Source organism: Dasypus novemcinctus, unplaced genomic scaffold (genome assembly GCF_030445035.2).
Source record: "Dasypus novemcinctus isolate mDasNov1 unplaced genomic scaffold, mDasNov1.1.hap2 scaffold_108, whole genome shotgun sequence".
Taxonomy (NCBI): domain Eukaryota; kingdom Metazoa; phylum Chordata; class Mammalia; order Cingulata; family Dasypodidae; genus Dasypus; species Dasypus novemcinctus.
This window is the reverse complement of record NW_026688147.1, coordinates 213964-232723: the sequence shown is the minus strand read 5'-3', so window position 1 is coordinate 232723 and position 18760 is coordinate 213964. Positions and strand designations below refer to the sequence as shown.

Below are 18760 nucleotides of genomic sequence, written 5' to 3'. Positions count from 1 at the left end.
TCAATAAAATGTGATATATACATACAATGGAATACTACTCGGCTTTCAGAACAAATACACTACAAACATACATGATAACATGGATAAATCTTGAGAACCTTATGTTGATTGAAGCAACCCAGGCATTGAAGGACAAATACTACATGAGCTCAATGATATGAAATAAGTAAACCAAGCTGCCTCAGAGAGCTAGAGACTGGAAGATAGGCTTACAGGAAATCGGGGGGTAGAGGAAGGATATACGCTGACATCTACATAGGGGAAATCTATGATAAGCTGGCAGTAAGTATGTGTACAAGGAAGGGATAAAATGGGGGCATAGTGTTATATTTGGGTGGGCCTTTGTGGCCTTGAGGGGGGCTAGGGATGGACAGATGGGTAATATTGCCCAAGAAATTGGGGGAATATGAACATAGGAGAATATCAGGTGTTGGTTGAGAGTATAATGCTGAGGAAACCTTTTAAAATATAATAGGGAATGTTACCTGTTTAAGATACTTAAAGGGGATAATCTGATGTAAAGCAGACTTCTAGGGAATATGTGAATGCTCATTTTGCCAGAGTGGGTTATACCATCAGGTAGAAACCCATATAATGAGAGTGAAGGTATACCCACATCCTGGGGAGGACTAATGCCATCAAATAGAGGGACCTGTATCTCTCAAGAGAAATGGTGGCTCCCAGGGCATTAGGGCAGTTGAGCATGTCAAGCCCTCAACACTGGTGCAAGTATCTCTGAACATGGCCCTCAAGAAATGAAGATTGACTGTCATTGTGGGCCCCAAGGAGGGGGGGCAATAGATATTGAATAGATGGAACCAACGTAACAGTGAGGGCAATAGAAGTGTTTCACAAGCGTACACGAGGATGGATATAAAACATGTAATATGATACCAAAAACATATAGGGGCTGACAGACTAATAATGTAAATCATAATGTAAAACATAGGATATTAAACATTTTAAAAATTGTATAGCCTAAAGTATAAACCACAATGTAAACAAAAATGTTACCTTGTTTGAAAGCTATTGTCTCAATATCTGTATATCAGTTTCAGTAAATATGGTATGAATATGTTAAAAGATTATTGCTGTGGAAGGGAAAAGATTTTATATTGGATATGTGGGAGTACTGTATATTGTATATATGAATTACTGTGATCTAGGGCTCTTGTGAAGAGAAGCACAATAATTAGGAAAAAGAAAAAGAAAAAGATAGGCTGTAGAATTTTTCCAAATCAATATGGATCCTGTATCTAACCTTTAAACTCATCACTATATTCCATTTTACTATTAGGGGAAACTGGCATTATATCGGGTTTCACTTTTCAGGAAGTTTTGGATCACAGAGTGGTTCAACAATGGCAGCAGAGGAATACTGGTATGGGATGTTATTGACAGGGAACATAGGGTTGACAGGGCATGTGTCTGGGGTGCATGGAAATGTTTGGATATACTCTTAGTGGAAACAATTAAAAACAACAACTTGTGGAGTGCTGGGTTCCTGGCCGGTGGGGGGGGGGCTCTTCCTTGGTCCCTAGGGGAGCAGCAGCAGTCCCCTGGGTGCAACAACAAAGACCAGGAAGGAATGAGGGTCCAACAGCGAGTCCCTGATACTAATGACTATGCTTGTGAGCCTGCACACCTGAAATAAGAACATGGCCTAGAACAGCACTGTGCCTAAGGGTTCCCTCCTGACAGCCTCCGTGTTACTCAAATGTGGCCAGTCTCAATGCCAAACTCAGCATATAAATGCACTGCCTTTCCCCCAGCACGGGACATGACACCCGGGGATGAGCCTGCCTGGCACAGAGGGATCACTACCAAGTACCAGCTGATCATGTAACTAGAAAATGACCTTTAATTAAAGGTTCAACGTGGACCAGCAGAATATCCCTGTCTACATATAATAACCTAAATTAAGTTTGACCTAAATTAAGGGGGAAATGGAAAGGACAAATGAGTTCATATGGCTATGAGTCTCTAAAAAAGAGTCTGGAGTTTGTCAGAAGGATTGCCCTTATGCACACCTGAGCAAAGTCTCAGCGACAGATAAACTAGATACAACCCCAGGTATTGGTTCTTTTGAGGGCTAAAGAGACCCACAGGTTTTATGGTCATGGCAGATGGAGTTCAGTTGGCCCTTCTTTGGAGTTGGTTTCTCTGCATGATGGAGCTGGACTCAGATGTGATCTCTTTTCACAAGCCTTCCCTGTTACTTTACTGGAATTGTAGTTGATGCTGGGGTTTAAGATCGATCTACGGGATCTGAATCCCTGGACTGACAATATGATAGCCAGGCCCTGAGCCTCAACAGACTTCAAGCTCCTACACTCTTGTTTATTGGACTTATCCCACTCAGCTAACATGGAGTTGAAGAATGTCAACCACCACACCACAGAGCCAAGAGTGCCTACAACTGAAAGCAGGAGGATTACATCCAGTATCCATATGGACTCTAAGCCCCCTCTTGACATAGATGTGAAATGGACACAAACAAGCCAAGGTCCACAGGAAAGAGGAAAACAGTAAGGATCAGAGTGGACTTACTGATATTCTATTCATGAACTATTGTGGTTAGTAATTGAGAAAATGTGGCATTCGTGTGGAAAAAGTGGCCATGGTGGTTGCTGGGTCCAGGGAATGGGAGGAAGAGATGAAATGTGGAGGCATTTTTGGGACTTGAAGTTGTCCTGAGTGGTGTTGCAGGGACAATTACCGGACATTGTAGATCCTCCCACAGCCCACTGGATGGAACATGGGAGAGTATGGGCTATGATGTGGACCATTGACCATGATGTGCAGCAATGCCCAGAGATGTACTCACCAAATGCAATGGATGTGTCGTGATGATTGGGGAGAGTGTGGCTGTGGAGGGAATGGTGGGGTGGGGGGGTGAGAGTGAATGGGGACCTCATATTTTTTAAATGTAATATTTTTAAAAAATGAATAAAAAAATAAAAAATTTAAGAAAATTAAAAATAAATAAATAAATAAAAATTTAAAAATAAAATAAATTGTAAAAGTAAATAAAGTTGATTTCAGTGATGAAGAAGCCTTTAATTATACCAAAGGCAACTGAAAGTACACTTTGTATGTATTGTACAGTTGTGATTATTATTTAATAAAATTGTTTTTTAAAATATCATACAATGAATGTCACCATCTAGGTAGCCATAAGTACTTGCAATGGCATGGAGGTTTGTGCAGCAGCAATTTATGGCTGCAAATCAGAACACTCCATTAAAAGAGGTATGATAGCCAAAATGTCAACCTCCTGTGTTTAGTCATATCTGATCAAGAATATATGTTAGAAATTAATGAATACAGGTCTATGTGATTAACCAAATACCATTAATTGAACACTCTGTGTGGATTGTATGCTTTATTAAGCTGTATCAATAAATTTGATTTTTTAAGAAAAGAATATAGATTAGAGATTTGAACATACAAGAGATAAATTACTGACTGATAGAGGAAATACCTAGGTTGTATTTTGTCACCTCTTTAAATTTTATGACAGTTTTGAACAAAAGCAGATATTTTATTCAGAGGAAATCAAGAAGTGATATTCATAGGCAGCATTGGTAGAATTCAAGCAGGAACAGGAGGTGATCCAATGAAATTATTCAGAAAATGCAATCCATTCCTGAACAACACTGAAAAACTCCTTAAATATGTACATGAATCATGCATACTTCAAGGAGAACTCTTTCATTATCAAAAATAAAATCTTGCTCTATAACACAATGTGTGATTTAAAATTTTACTTCTTCATTTTTGAGGTCATCTTGACTCTAGGCAGGTCTATATGCACCTACTGAACAAAGAAAGGAAATACGTAGCTCTGAAGGTTTAGGAGCTGCTAAAACTGGCCTTTCAGCTGCTGCAAGACAAATGACACTTTGCAGACTTTCCTCCCAAAGCATTTTTTCAGAGCCTTCTTTATATCTTTATTCCTCAGACTATAGATGAAGGGGTTCAGCATGGGTGTGACCATAGTGTACATGACCGCGGCTGGTGCACCTGAATGTGTGTCATTTGAAGCAGCAGGACTGTGGTACACTGCTATGGTCGTGAAATAAAATAAGGAGACTACTGAGAGGTGAGATGCACAGGTTGAAAATGCTTTATATTTCCCCTGAGCTGATGAGATTGCAAATACAGAGGAAACAATCTTATAGTAGGAGAAAAGGATTCCAGCAAGGGGACCCCCAGCCAGCACTCCAGCTATTAAATACATTACTAAGTAATTGAGAAAAGTGTCAGAACAGGCAAGTTGGACCATCTGATGAAGTTCACAGAAAAAGTTTGGGATTTCTACACTTGAACAAAAGGACAGTTGTGACACCAATAAACTCTGTAAACAGGATTCCATAACACTCATGGTCCAGGACCCCAGAGCCATCAGGACACAGATCTGGGGTTTCATAGAGACTGTATAGTGAAGGGGGTGGCAGATGGCCACAAAGTGGTCATAGGCCATCACGGCCAGGAGGCAGTCATCCAACCCTCCAAAGAGCAAGAAAAAATACATCTGGGTGAGGCAGCCTGCATAGGTTATGATTCTACTCTGTGCCTGGATGTTCACCAGCATCTTTGGGACAGTAGTGGAGGATAAACCAATATCACAAAGGGACAAGATTGAGAGGAAGAAGTACATGGGTGTGTGGAGGTGACAGTCAATGATGATGGCCAGGATGATGAGCAGGTTCCCAAAAATGGTGACCAGGTACATGGACAGGAACAACCCAAAGAGGAGGGGTTGCACTCCTGGAACTTCTGTAAATCCCAGGAGAAGAAATTCTGAAATTTGCGTTTCATTTCCAGGTCCCATGTGCCTGATGAGACTAAGAAGAAACAAAAAGGAACAAAGCAAGTAGCACTATCCAAACAGAAATGTTACATTGCCTATTTCAGTGATAAATTTAATATTATATTATTTATATAGATCTTATCCCTTTAGGGTATTTGTAGTGCCACCTCTGACTAGGAATTCCATCCCCCAAACTCAGCCCTTTACCAAGAATTCATGAACACTATGGATTTCATGAGATATTCATTCATTTGTGGAATATGTATTGAGTTGTGACTAAGAGGCAAGTAGAGTTGTGGCAATGAGTTTACAATGCTGTAACTCAAAAGTCCCAACCATCAGCACATATAGAATACATGCAATTAAAACACAATCATATTACAAAGGGGATGATTTCACATGCTTTAAGGAAAAGAAAGCAGGTAAAAAAAGTGAAATGATGGAGCTGTTTTTCACTTGGTGTTCAGAAAAGTCCCATATATGATGTGAAATTCAAAGAGGCACCTAAAGGAAAAGAAGGCAGTAGCCATGAGGATGTAAGGGGAAATTTGTGCCCAGTGGGATAACTTCTAGGAAAAAGACCCTAAAAACGACTTTTTTCCAGTGTTCAGAGTGAACAAGGAGGTCAGTGTGGCAGGGAAATGATGAAGAGGATAGTGAATAGAGGTGATTTCAGAGGAAGTTTAAGAACAAGGCAGACTTGTTGCTGCTGAATCTTCAAATTCAGGGAGTTCTTTATTCATATTCTGAACCTCTCACTATTCATTAATTTGGATGCAAAGCTATCCCACCAAATGGAATGGAACTGGTCTTATTGGCATTTTTAGAATAGCCTCTAGGCTCTGTACTATAGAAGACAACCTATTGTAATATATGAGCTTAGATGCCACTGCTCTGAGGACTGCTCACATCACACATCATATCCCATACACACCTCACACACACACACACATAATGCAGACCTTAGCATCATTGGGCTGGAGTTAACATCATGCTCTTCTCATACTCAGCCACACAGATAATCCAGGAGTAAATAAAATGCAAGCTGACAACATCAGGTTTTCCATTCTCCAAGTATTTAGAAATGGTGCTCTGAAATTCTAGCTGACAAGCCTCCCATGCTCATGTAAACACAGTGCTCCCTTTTGTTATGATCACTTTATTCCCTTTATTTAAAGGAACATAAAATATCTGCTCAGTAATAAGACAGGAAGGAATTAAATAGACTTAAAAGGAAAGATAAAAACTCAAGCATCACATGAGAAATTGTGATGAAGAAATCCTTTCTTGCTTCTGATGGCAATCCAATTCCAGTTTTATCACCCTTGAAGCCAAGAAAAACTAAAAAAAGAACAAAAAGAAATTCACAAAAAAGACAAAGGCAGTGATATCTTTTTACAATGACAAGACACTTAATAGAATGGTCGCTTCAAGCATAAAATGACCTATGGGAATAAACAAATGTTTCACAACTGAAAATATGTAACTAGTACAACAATGTTGGGAATTTTTATATGGTGCATTTGATGTCTTTTTAAATTTTATTAAGGGCAAAATTTTTGGAATCAGATATGTCTTATTTTGAATTTTAGACTCTCAATTGTCATTCTTTCTGCATCTCTCAGAGCCTATTCAACAGCCTTATTTCAGTTCCATTGTTGCTTTTCCAGCAAGAGCAGACTGAAAATTGTTCCAGATTATGTAAAGAGTAAAAGCCACCTGTGGTCCACTGCAAAGTAAAATGCCTTCCAAAGGATGGCAGAAAGTGATGCAATTTCAGAAGTAGATCTAACCCCAAAAGGCACGATGAGGAAAAACAGTTGGTAATGCAATTAAAAATTGATCTATTAATCTAATGGAAGCAGAACTTTCTAAGTTTGAAAAATAATGAGGTGAACATCATATATAATAATGATAGACATTAACACATTCCTCCAAAAGTGTTTATAAAGACATAGAAGAACTAAATGGCAAAGAGCAAAGTTGAAGGGAAAAACTTGCAGTTTTTTGATTGAAAGTTTACTTATAAAGAAGAAGGACATACACCCTCATATATAAAGGTAGAGAGTTGCAAAAATAAGCTGCAATGGGGAATGTAAATGACCAACGGACAACATATGTAACTTGCCCAATAGGCGTAATTGCTGAGGTGCAGGAGGAGGAGGCTGCCACACAGCTTCTCTATCCCCAAGCTGGAAGCCTGTGACCAGAAAACCAGAGTCTCTTAAACAATAAAATAGGTCCTTTTCTCCAGCCCCCACAGCAACATTCAGGCCAAACCACAAACTCGGCTTGTACAGAGCCAGAATTGCCCCAGGTCCCTGAGTGTGCAGGAGCCCACACTATTAATAAATTGTGCTTTTATGAAATAAACTGTGGGCCTCTGGTCTTGAAGAGTGCTTTGTAATACCTTAAAGGGTATGTGCTGTGATATTTTTGAATAATTTTGCAGTAAAGACCTGATCTTTCTAAAAAAAAAAAAAAGGCCACTGAGTAAATGTTGTAGTATATAAATTCCACCCATTATATAAAAACAACTTTTTTTATGTGACTATCCAATGTGTGAGTATATGCCTCATGAAATGCTACTGAAAGGAAATATCTACCTCCATTATATTAGATATTTCCTATCAAAGAGACATTTGCTTAAATATAACTCATCCTAAATGTAAAACAAAAAAAAGTAATGCCTCAATTCACTGAACATTCTGCCACTGCTGCTAGCCCATTCCCCTATTCCCACCTTACTACAAAACTCCTTGGACAGGTATTTCCCTTTTCCTGGAACTGCTTTATCCCTGCTTTTCCCTCTTCTAAATGGGTTTCCTTTCTCCTTTCTTAGTCATCTGTAATGTGTCCTGTATTACTGACTCAAATGGACAATCATTTTTAACATAAAAAAAAAAAATCCATTATCTTAGCAGGCCTGAGAACTAGTTCAATGATCATTCAGCTCTGGGTCAGGCTGGAGTCGATCCCAGATGAGCTCAAGTCAAAACTCCCAAATTCCATCCAACCAGAATCTTCCCTGCATGTTCTGCTGAGCCCTCTGACTCACTTCAATGGAATTGGTAAGACGGTATTTCTGTAGAAGTCCAAAATCCTTGGTTGGTGAAGGAGACTGAGGCTGTACCCCCACAAAAGATAGAAGAAGAGAGTCAGGAATCAATCCTTAAACCAGACTTGGGACCCCAAAGAAACACCCATAAGGCATCCAGCCTGAGTGTACATAAGATAACTGAGTGCAGCAGAGGAGATATTTACAGCTTCTCTATATCTGCTCATTAGGGAGCATCTGCCTTTTTGTTGATCCAACCTTGAATAATCATTTCCTTCTTTGACATTGATCTGGGGAGGGAGAATGTTTTTCTTGATTTTCTGTTTTCCAAACACTGGGATATGAGTCAGGGAAGTCAAGAGTTTACTATTCCTCTTCCAAGAACTCTCCCCTCTTCCACACCTCTAACCTGGTAGTAACTTACCTCCAACATTGACTTAAAATTTACTCCAAAAGTTAACACTGAGGGGCCCATGTGCCCTAGGTCTCTTGATTTTCCAAATCACTGGCATGGTTTCTGGATACAGTATACTCTAGGAGTTACTATCAGAAAATTGCCATTCTCTTCAAGAAAGTAGAGATCTGTGTTCATCTGACATAAAATCATGACTGCTAAAACCCTTTAATTGATCATGTTATTCCAAATCTATTAGGAATATAATGTTTGTAACATGTTAAGACCTATAATGTAGTCCCTCATCTATAAAATGATTGCTGATTACGAGAACTGTATTGAGAGATTTTTAGATACCATGTACCTTATAGTGAATGTCTCAGTTAATTTCCTCCATATACTTTAAGAATGCTCAAATAATTTAGTTAATAGATCAAGTATAATTTATTTTAGTAAAGACTAAAAAGAAAATTATTTGTATATTTTAATTTTTTATTATACTAACATAAATGCAACTCAAAAATTTGCATTTTATAGTTTACTGGTAAAAATGAATTCATGATATTGCACTGTGCTTAACATAAATCACTTAAACATTACAAAACCTCAAACAGAAGATCTGAAAGGTTTTTGGAGGTTATATTATATTTTATTGAATTGAAATTCCAAAATTTTGTCAATTTTAATGTATGTTCTATCATTTTTCAATAAATTCTTCAGGAAATCTAAAGATTTGGTATTAAAATAGGTTTTGATTTTCTTGAAATGTCTAAAACATGCCAGTTTGAATTAGCCTTCAGATTTTCAGGTCAAAAAGATATGCAAATCATAGTATGCAGAGTATGTTTTAACATATTTATGATGTTTGTTTACAGCTATGACAGAAATACCTTCAACTGTCAGATATAATAAAAAGACCACCCCAAATAAATAAAAGGTATGATGGGCCTAGTTACTATTTAGTGAAAGAACCATCTCATTTGTCAACTTTCCACACCAAATTCTTAAAAGTATTCAAATAGCTTTTGCACCTTCTAATTGTCAAGATACTACCACATTTCCTAAAATAATAAAGTACTGTTATTGCTTGGAAATTATGTTTTTCTTTTCATCTCAAATTTATTTTAAGTGGCATATTGTCCTATACAAGGAATGATCTGATATTTGCTGTGTAATTCTACCCATTAGTAATACTTACACCAACAATTTGATACATGTTTTATTCAGTTACAGTACATGTTTCCCTGTGATTTGATCAACAAAAAGTATTAACACAATATAAAGCTTTTTTCCTTTTCCATCCTTCTTTCCTACCTTCCTTATTTCCTTCCTTCCTCTTTTCTTGTTGGTTTTTTTTTTATGAGCAGTTCAGTGATTTGGGGGTTAGTTAATACAATACAGTGAGCCTAAGTGGAAAAGTAAAAAATGACACATCACCAATGCATACAACTCATACACCTCTTATTAACTCAATCTGTAGCAAATATTCCACAACAAAGTAAGGTGGTCTCAGAGCGTTGTTGTGAGGGCATCGTGTCCATTTTGATTATTGTTTTTTAAGCTCACAACTTCTCTACTGGTAATATCTACAAAGAGGAAAGTGAAGAAACAGACACATCTAACAAATGTGGAGAAAGAAGAAGCAGTGAAACAAGAAAAAATCTTGTTAAGAGAGGGAAGGCCCCTAAGTGAGAGCTAAGGCCAGAAAAGACAGACTGTAGAAGGAAGATATTTTAGGTATCCAGTATCTACTTGCACTCAGGCTTTTTAGATAGGCAGAACTTTGAAATATTTTGCTTCCTTTATGTATGTACCCTGTTATGTCTCAAGTTACCACTAATAACAGGGTTACCTTTAGCCATAACACATTCCCGCAGTACCTGTGAGGAATCTCTGAAGTTACCAAGGAAGGGTCTAAGTTTACCAATTCTTTCTTGAATGAAGATGAAGGTGGAAGCACTGCTCCCAGGAAGGTCAGGGAGATGCTCCCACTCACGAGGTCTCTGGAAAATACAATTGTGTTTCCTCATCATCAGAGAAACGTAGACTTGAAGTAGTTTAGGGAAGCATTTAGGGTTTCTGTACCTTGATGGATGTCATTCCCGTGAGCATAATTAATGAAGTATTCTTTTGCTTTTCTCCTCCATGAGATATTTAATTTTCCAGAGGAAAGAAAGAAAAACACTATAAAATCTTGTGCCAATTTTGACCTTTGGGAGACAGCTTTGGAGCTCCATGTTCATCTCTTTTCCCAGTGCACTCCTTCCTCCCAGGAGTAGGTCACCTCTCTTTAGGTGTGGGCTCTTGGATTGCAAGATTCCCCTGAGTGATTTCCCTATTGCTCAGTCTGGAGAGAGATTCTGGATACACTAAAATCTCTTCTGAATCTTACCTGTCTCTTCTGGCATTGGCTCTCATTTATGAGGCCATCCTCTCTAAACAAGATTTCCTCAAGTCTCACTGCTTCTGTTTTCTCCAGCATAGTTAACAATATCTGTTCAACTCACTCAACTCTTTGTTTTCTCAGTCATTAAATAAATATTTTTTCAGAATACTGTAGGGTAAGCACTAAACTATATTCTGGGGATGATGAAAGATATAAGATTTTGTGCTTGATCTCAAACATCTCCAAGTCTAAAAAGGCCAAAGACATGAAAATAAATAGATCTTCTTAACATAGTATACTCAATCCTGATAAAATATAATTCTATCTGAATAAAGATTTACCTTTCCATTTATGCTTAAAAAGTCTCCTGGGACTTTGACAGGGATAAAAATGAAGCTATGGATTTCTGGGTAGTACTGGTAACTTAATAATAGGACTTCTTCCTATCCATGAACACAGACTATCTTACCAATTCCTTACACCCTCTCTAATTTATTGCAACAGTATTTTCTAGTTTTCATTGTGCAAGTCCTTAACCTATTCAGTTAAAATTATTCCTAAGTAATTTGTTGTTTTAGATGCTATGGTATATGGATTTTTTAAATGTACAATTAAGAATGTTCTTTTCAGGTGTATAAATCAGGACAAATTTTTGCATGTTACTTCCACAGCTTGGAGTGGATATGGCTCAAGTGATAGAACACCTGCAGTGTTCAATCCTTGACCCCCAGAAACTAAAAAAAAATCTCATACCTTGTATTTGGCTGCATTCATTTATGAGATCTAGAGGTTTCTTGTGGATGCTTTGTCATATTCCCTATAAACGAACGTGACATCATGAAAACAGATAGTTTTACTTCTTCCTTTCTAATTTGGATTCATTTTATTTATTTTTGTGGCTTAATTTCCTAACTCCCAGTACATTACTGAATAGCAATAGAGAAAGAAGCCATCCTTGTCTTGTTCCAGAGCTTAAGAGGATGGCTTTCATTCTTTCAGCATTGAAGATAAGATTACTTGTGTTTTCACATATATGCTGTTAATCATGTTGAGGAAGGTACTTTCTCTTTTTTATTATTCTGAGTGTTTTTATCATAAAACAGTGTTGTAACGTATCACTCACATTTTTGCACTAATTGAGATTTTCATGTGATTTTTCTCTTCATTGTGTTAATGTGGTATATTACACTGATTTCCTTATTTTGAACACTCTTGAGTACTGAGATATATCTCACTAGGACAAGGTACACCTAATATTCTGTTGGATTTGATAAGCCAGTTTTTGTTGAGTGATTTTGGATCTATATTTTTTAGAGAAATTTATTCCTTGGCTTTCTTTCCTTATGTCTTTATGTAGATTTGGTATCAAAATAATTTTAGGATCATAGAATGAGTTTGGAGAGATACCCTGAGTGCAGATTGGAAGATTTTGAGTATTATAATTATTTCTTCTTAGAATATTTCATAGATTTCATTATGGAAACTATCTGATTCTACACTTATATTTTTTTTTGGGGGGAGGTATTTGATGAATTATTGAATCTCTTCTCTTGTTACACTTTTGGTGAGATCAATTAGGTCAATTTAGTAATTTGGGTAAATTGTGTGTTTCTAAGAATTGGTCCATTTCTTCCAGGTTATCTAGGTATTGGCAGACAATTGTCCATAATAGTCATTCATAATCCCTTTAATATCACCAATATCTAGCAAGATCCCTGGTTTCATTCTGGATTTTAGTGATTTCATTCCTCTCTGTTTTTTCTTTCCCAATCTAAATAAACATTGTCTATTTTATTGAAGTATTCCAAGAATCAATTCCATTGGTTCTTTCAATTATTTTATTCTATTTCATTTCTTTCCATGTAAATATTTATTATCTAAATCCTTCTACTATATTTAGGTTCAGTTTGCCCTTCATTTTTAGTTATTGCAAATCTGTAGTTAGGCTATTGATTTGTGATGTTTTAAAATATGAGGGTTCACACCGATAAGTTTTCCTGAATCTTTTAAATTCATCCCTAAACTGGCCTAACAAAAGAAATTACTTTAGCCACAAAATAAATAACAAAATGGACCATGATGGGTAGTAGATTTTAAATGACAGCTGTCATTTTAGAAGATGGTCCCCACTGAAGAATTTGAGATTCTGTATTAGTGAATAGGTTTCACATGAAAATGAAGTCCAAAATTCTCAAAAGTCAAAATTCAGGTAAGAGATACCTGTATAAAAGTAATATTTTTGGAATTATAGCAGAATTTTAAAGGTTAAGAATGTATGTACACACTAATGCAATATGGATATCAAGATAAACACTTGCACTGACACTGGTGCCACCTGTTGGGAAAGCTTTCTCGATGATGAGCCAGTGTGCACTTTGAAATCAAAGCCCCTTTGTGGCCTGAAAAGCTGTAGGTGGAAAAATTAGCATTAAGTGATTCTGACTTCCGAAGGGTAAAACAATTTCAAATGTAAATCCTCTCTTTTCCACCAAGACCTCCAAGAATTCACACAAATATGGGCTCAACAAATGAACTTAACACAATCTTAAATACAGATAAACACTAAGAAAACAAGTTACCATGACTAAGAGCCAGAAGAAAAGCAAACAGTGGGAAAAGGCCTTTAAGTGTGTCAGAGTTTGAAATTGTTCAGACCACAGTATATGAAACAACACTTTTTAATGAGTTTTATAAAATTAAAAAGAGTATTGCAAATATATAAATTGGCATAAACATATTTCAATAATGAAATAAATAGAACCTCTAAAGCTGAAATATACAATGCTGAAAATTTAAAATTTCTATGCAGTTGAACTGGGAGAAATTTAGCTACCATGAAAACCAAATCCCTTGCAACCTCAAAGAGGAATCAGGAGAAAAAAAAACAAATTTACACCTGTGAACTTTTACACCCGGTGCTTTTTCTGTTTCCCTGCAGTTACTGCCAGTAAAGCATTCCCTCCCATGATATTTTCTTCCCACAGCAAAACAGAACTTCTGTGGTTCATTCCAGTGATTTTTTTGCTCCACTGGTGATTTCATCCTTGGATAATGAATAAATACAAAATGTCTTCATTCTGGAAACTCCAGGAGATGAAATATATGAACCACACTTAGGATGATGTATCTCAGAGCTCTTAATATGTGGGTGCTTCCGGTTCTTCTGAGAAGGGTGATCTGGAATTGAGGAGAAATGGAAAGAGTGGCATTGGTGAAAGACACTAGGAGGTGAAATGCAGGACCTCCTTATTCAGTGCTGTTACTCTAGAATTTGCTTCTATTGGAAACTCAACTTCTGGTAGTGGAGGAAGGAATCATTGTTCCTATGTTTGAAATATAGTCACTTAGACACTGGCACCATTATTACAGTAAATTATAAGAGGCAAACACTCCGTTAGAGTTTTCTACTGTGTCTTAGTTTAAATGATGTTCCCTGGACCTGAGGGTGTTCATTCTACTTCCCCCACTCTGGACGGTTAATCTTCAATTGACAGTGTTCATCTTCTCTAAATTTCTCATGGTACGGTCCCAGTAGATAATTATTTTACACACACAACATAATACATGTGAACAGAACAGAGCTCACTCACAATGAGTCTTCACCTACTTCTGTCTAAAAAAACACTTCATGGTTTACAGGCAGCAATCAAGTCTCCCACTTCTCCAGGAAAAAATATTGTTTCCCTCTGTAACCTCGTGTTTATGTCTCACCCAACTTATTGAAGTTTCTTTAGTTGAATGCCAAATTTTAAGGCTGTTCTTCAAGGTTTCCCATTTTTCAAAAACCCTAAAATGCAGTTTAGTTTCATCAGTAACACACAACATGATATTTTTTCTTGTATCTTGATGTTTGTATTTGTTTGGTACAGATTCTTAAGGAATAAATTTTCCATGAGAGCAAAATTTATGTCCTAGTTTAGAGTGAATCATTGTTTCCACATATTTTAGTGTCCTGGATAAGGAATAGGGGAGTAAGTAAAGGTTTAGGTAAGTATGTACATTCTAGGAAAAGATAACAGAGTTGAAATGCTCTTTATGTTTCACTAATGGTGTGCTTTAAAAAGTCTTATTTTAAAAAAATTTTATGTAACCAGAGTAAGTCTGCATAAAAACCTAAAATTGTGTCCTAATATCTGGGTTTAATATTTGAGAAAAGGTATCATAGCAAATAGGGAAAACATGCACCTTATTTTTGTGATCTGTAAATATGAATTATTTTTGTAGGGACGGCTTAGTGAAATTTCTGGAAAAAAAGTCCTTAACTATGAAAATAAGTTTTAAGGGGTAACCTTACATCACTGGGGAGAATTACAGAAATTATTGAGACCATCAGTATTTGAAGGATCAAAGATTGTGTTGTTGATTACAACCTCACTTAACTTATGATTTAGAATGTGCAGGAGAAAGGATTATATCAGAGATGGAATTTGAATTATTGTAAACCAATTAGATGATGTCTCCAGATCAGGATGTGACATCTTTCTGGAGCCAATGAATAAAAACCCCGATAGCTGGTACACAGCCTTTGCTAAGAGAGATTATTTTCACCAAAGTCATTAAACACAAGTACTGGCAGTGACTGCAGTACACCTGCATCACTCCCGTACCTGCTTTAATTTTATATATACAGAATTACCTGTATGAAATATTTCACAATTGAAAATTCAGACAGCAATTTCTGCCTTCAATACTGATTCCAGTCACACGACCCAGAGGCGGCCCCGCGCCCCAGGCCTCGGGGAGCAGCCGGCGCTCCCACCGCGGAGGCCACCCCAGCAGGAGTCTTCGAGTGTTCCCTAGAGCCTGAATCCTTGAAATTGAGTCTTCCTGAGAATTCTTGCTAAGCATGGCTTTAGATCTCAGAACTTCCTTTCGACATGACCCATCCAGGAGTGGTCATCCTGGGTCACACAATCTAGAGCTTGAACCTACCCAAGGATGTGATCTCCAGAGGAGAGAGGGGAACTCTAAGTTCCAGGGCCCTCAGCTCAGCTTATATCAAACCAGCAATGGCTCATTTGCAAAGCAGGAACTAAAAAGACTCCGTAAGGTATTTCACTTGTGGCTGCAGCCAGAAAAACACAGCAAGGAAGAAATTATTTCTCAATTGATACTGGAACAGCTTGTGATGAATGGATACTGCAGGAACAGGTCCATTTTGAAAGAAAAATGGGATTCAAGTGGAAGAAATCTGGAAAAACTCGTGGGAGAGCTGAATGATGATTGCATGAAGTCACCTGATTTTGTCCATGTCCACATGCAGGGACAGGAAGCCCTCTTCTCAGAGAATATGCCCTTAAGAGAAGTCATTTATCTCATGGAACAAATGCCAGCAGGAACCCCAAGAGGAGAGAGCATGAGGACACCCTTCCAAGGTCCCCAAAATATTCCCCTTCAAACAGGACATGGAGATGAATATAAAGATGACAGCAACATTTTTGTGAAACGCAATCAAATTAATGTCAATATTACTAGTCAAGGAAATCAAGTACCTTACGTGGTTATTATTCAGGAAGATGATAGCCCTAAGCCTGAAGAGGGGAGTGGTTCTTGGAAGAACCTGCACAACTTTAGAAGAGCAGAGCTTGGCTCCCCCACATCCCAGGAAGGATCCCTAGGAGAATCCTCTTCTCAAGATGTCCCTATGGAGGTGGAAACGCAGTTTCTTCCCAGGACAGATCAAGCCAGCCCTAAGCCTGCCCTTACCAATCAAAGCAGTGATGGAACATCCAGATGTGGGATAAACCAAGAAAGAGTCCACAGTCCCCCAAAGTCATACAAATGTGAGGACTGTCCCAGGATCTTCAGGTTTCCCTCTCAGCTAGAAGCCCACCAGAGAAGACACAGGAATGAAAGGCCATTTGTTTGCACTGAGTGTCATAAAGGTTTCTTCCAGACATCAGACCTCCACGTGCACCAGAAGATTCACATGGCGGAGAAGCCCTTCAGGTGCAGCTCGTGTGAAAGATCCTTCAGCCACAAAACCAACTTGCTAGCTCATGAGAGAATCCACTCTGGAGATAAGCCCTATGTGTGTTGCCTTTGCAAAAAGAGCTACCGCCAGTCATCCACATACCACCGTCATGTGCGGATGCACCAGAAAATTAATCTCAAAAGTGATTCTGCCACTCCAGAAGCTTCCTCAGCTACTGCCCTGACAAAAGATTTATAAAGATGGATATGTGTATGCATATTTACGTGTACGTAAATATTTCTATTTATGTACACATAATTCCATTACTAATTATCCTCATACTTAATGTCTCATTCCCCTAGTATGTAAATTCCAGGAGGCCAGGGAATTTGACATTTTCTTCACTTATCCATCATGGTGCCTAGAACAAGTGGTTGACGTTTATTCCATAAATATCTGTAGAATAAATAAATGAATCCACCTGATGGTGTTTTTAAGTCTTTAAAATTCAGAAGTATGTCCTGCCTGAGAAGATGTTGAGTGCCACTTCCCGTGGACACAAAGCTCACAGTTGTGCATTGAGGCTCTGCCTGTTAGCTTCCCTGTCCTCTATCCACACCCTTTGATGATGGTGCAGCCAAAGCCACCCTAAAAATGTGAAGACCAGAGAGGGACACCTGGAAGCAGGCCTGAGCTGAGGCATGAGAGCATCCACTCCAAAGAGAAGCTCTATGTGTGTTCCCTTTGCAAAGGAAGCTACTGCCAGTCATCCATGTACCACTGCCATATGTGGACCCACCAGAAAATTAAATTATCCAGCATGCCAAATATTTCCTGAAAAAGAATTATTTTAGTAGGAAAATCAAATACAGATTGGTTACTTAGGTAGAAATATTTTGTCTTCTGCCCTCCTTTATTATGAGGTATCCTTATTCAAAGATTAAATTCAGATAGAAAAAGAAAAAAAAATAGTGATTCCAGGGAATACAGTAAGAAAGACCACATGATGTAAAATAAAACAAAAGAAACAGGTGTCCTTGATATAAAAGAAAATTAAAGAAATAGAACTCTGATATTAGACAAATAACAGCTTATCTTCTATATACTTATAAAGAATAAGTTTAGTATCTACCAGTGTTTGATCTCTATTAGTCATGAGCAATTTTCTAAACTTGAGACAGGAATCCTTTTATAGAGAGAATGTGTCTCAGCATTTTAAAGGTCTGCTTTGTGTCCTTGTTTCTAAGATTATAGATAAAGGGGGTCAGCATAAGAATGACCACCATGTACATCACTGAGGCTAATGCACTTGTCCTTGAGTTTTCAGGAATGGTAGAGCTAAGATACACTCTGAGGCTTGTACCATAAAACAGGGTCACTACTGAGATGTGAGACCAACAAGTACAAACATGCTTTATACTTGACCTCAGTTCATGAAATTCTCAAAATGGAGGATACAAACTTAGAGTAAAAGAGAAGGATCCCAGTGAGTGGAATAAAACCCAGAAGTCTAGATGCAAAATATATCACAACGTCATTGAGAAAGGTGTCAAGAACAAGCAAGTCGACTACCTGATTAAGGTCACAGAAAAAGTAGGGCAATTCCAACTCTGAACAAAAAAACAATTGCTAAACCATTAAGCGTTATAAAAGGGAGTATAAAACACTTAATATCTAGGACGTCAGCAGCAGGAGGACACAGAGCCGGGGGTTCATGATGACCATGTAATGCAGGGGGTCACAGATGGCCACAAAGTGGCCTTAGGGCATTACAGTCAAGAGGGTGTTATCTAATTGTCCAGAAAGTATGAAAAAATATATCTGTCTGAAGCAATTTTCAAAAGTTATGATTTTTCTTTCTGTCTAGATGTTCAGCAGCATCTTTGGGACTGTGGTGGAGGTGAAACAGATATCTTTAAAAGACAAGTTGGAGAGGAAATAGTATATAGATGTGTGGAGGTGGGAGTCCAAGATGATGGCCAGGATGATGAGCAGATTCCCAGGAAGGTGATCAGTTACATCAACAGGAACAGCCCAAAGAGGAGAAGCTGCACTCCCATATCCTCTGAGAGACTCAGGAGGGCAAATTCTAAGACAGATGTTTGGTTTTCTATTTCCATGTAGAGGATGAAATTCCTAGAAGAGATATCAGAGCAATGCAAATTTAGCCACACGCAGTAATCATAAGAAAT

At 37.8% G+C, this 18760-nt stretch overlaps 2 protein-coding genes and 1 pseudogene across 2 annotated transcripts; 1 reads left to right on the top strand and 2 right to left on the bottom strand.

The window, feature by feature from the left end:
- Positions 1–3865: 3865 nt before the first annotated feature.
- LOC139438500 (olfactory receptor 7A17-like) lies at positions 3866–4738 on the bottom strand. Its single transcript, XM_071213582.1, has one exon. It carries the CDS (start codon positions 4736–4738, stop codon positions 3866–3868), a length of 873 nt encoding a protein of 290 aa, XP_071069683.1.
- Positions 4739–15500: 10762 nt separating this feature from the next.
- On the top strand, positions 15501–16826 carry LOC131277490 (zinc finger and SCAN domain-containing protein 4-like). Its single transcript, XM_058292529.1, has one exon. It carries the CDS (start codon positions 15501–15503, stop codon positions 16824–16826), a length of 1326 nt encoding a protein of 441 aa, XP_058148512.1.
- Positions 16827–17734: 908 nt separating this feature from the next.
- The window catches only part of LOC139438499 (olfactory receptor 1571-like), a 46058-nt pseudogene continuing 45032 nt past the window's right edge, over positions 17735–18760 (bottom strand).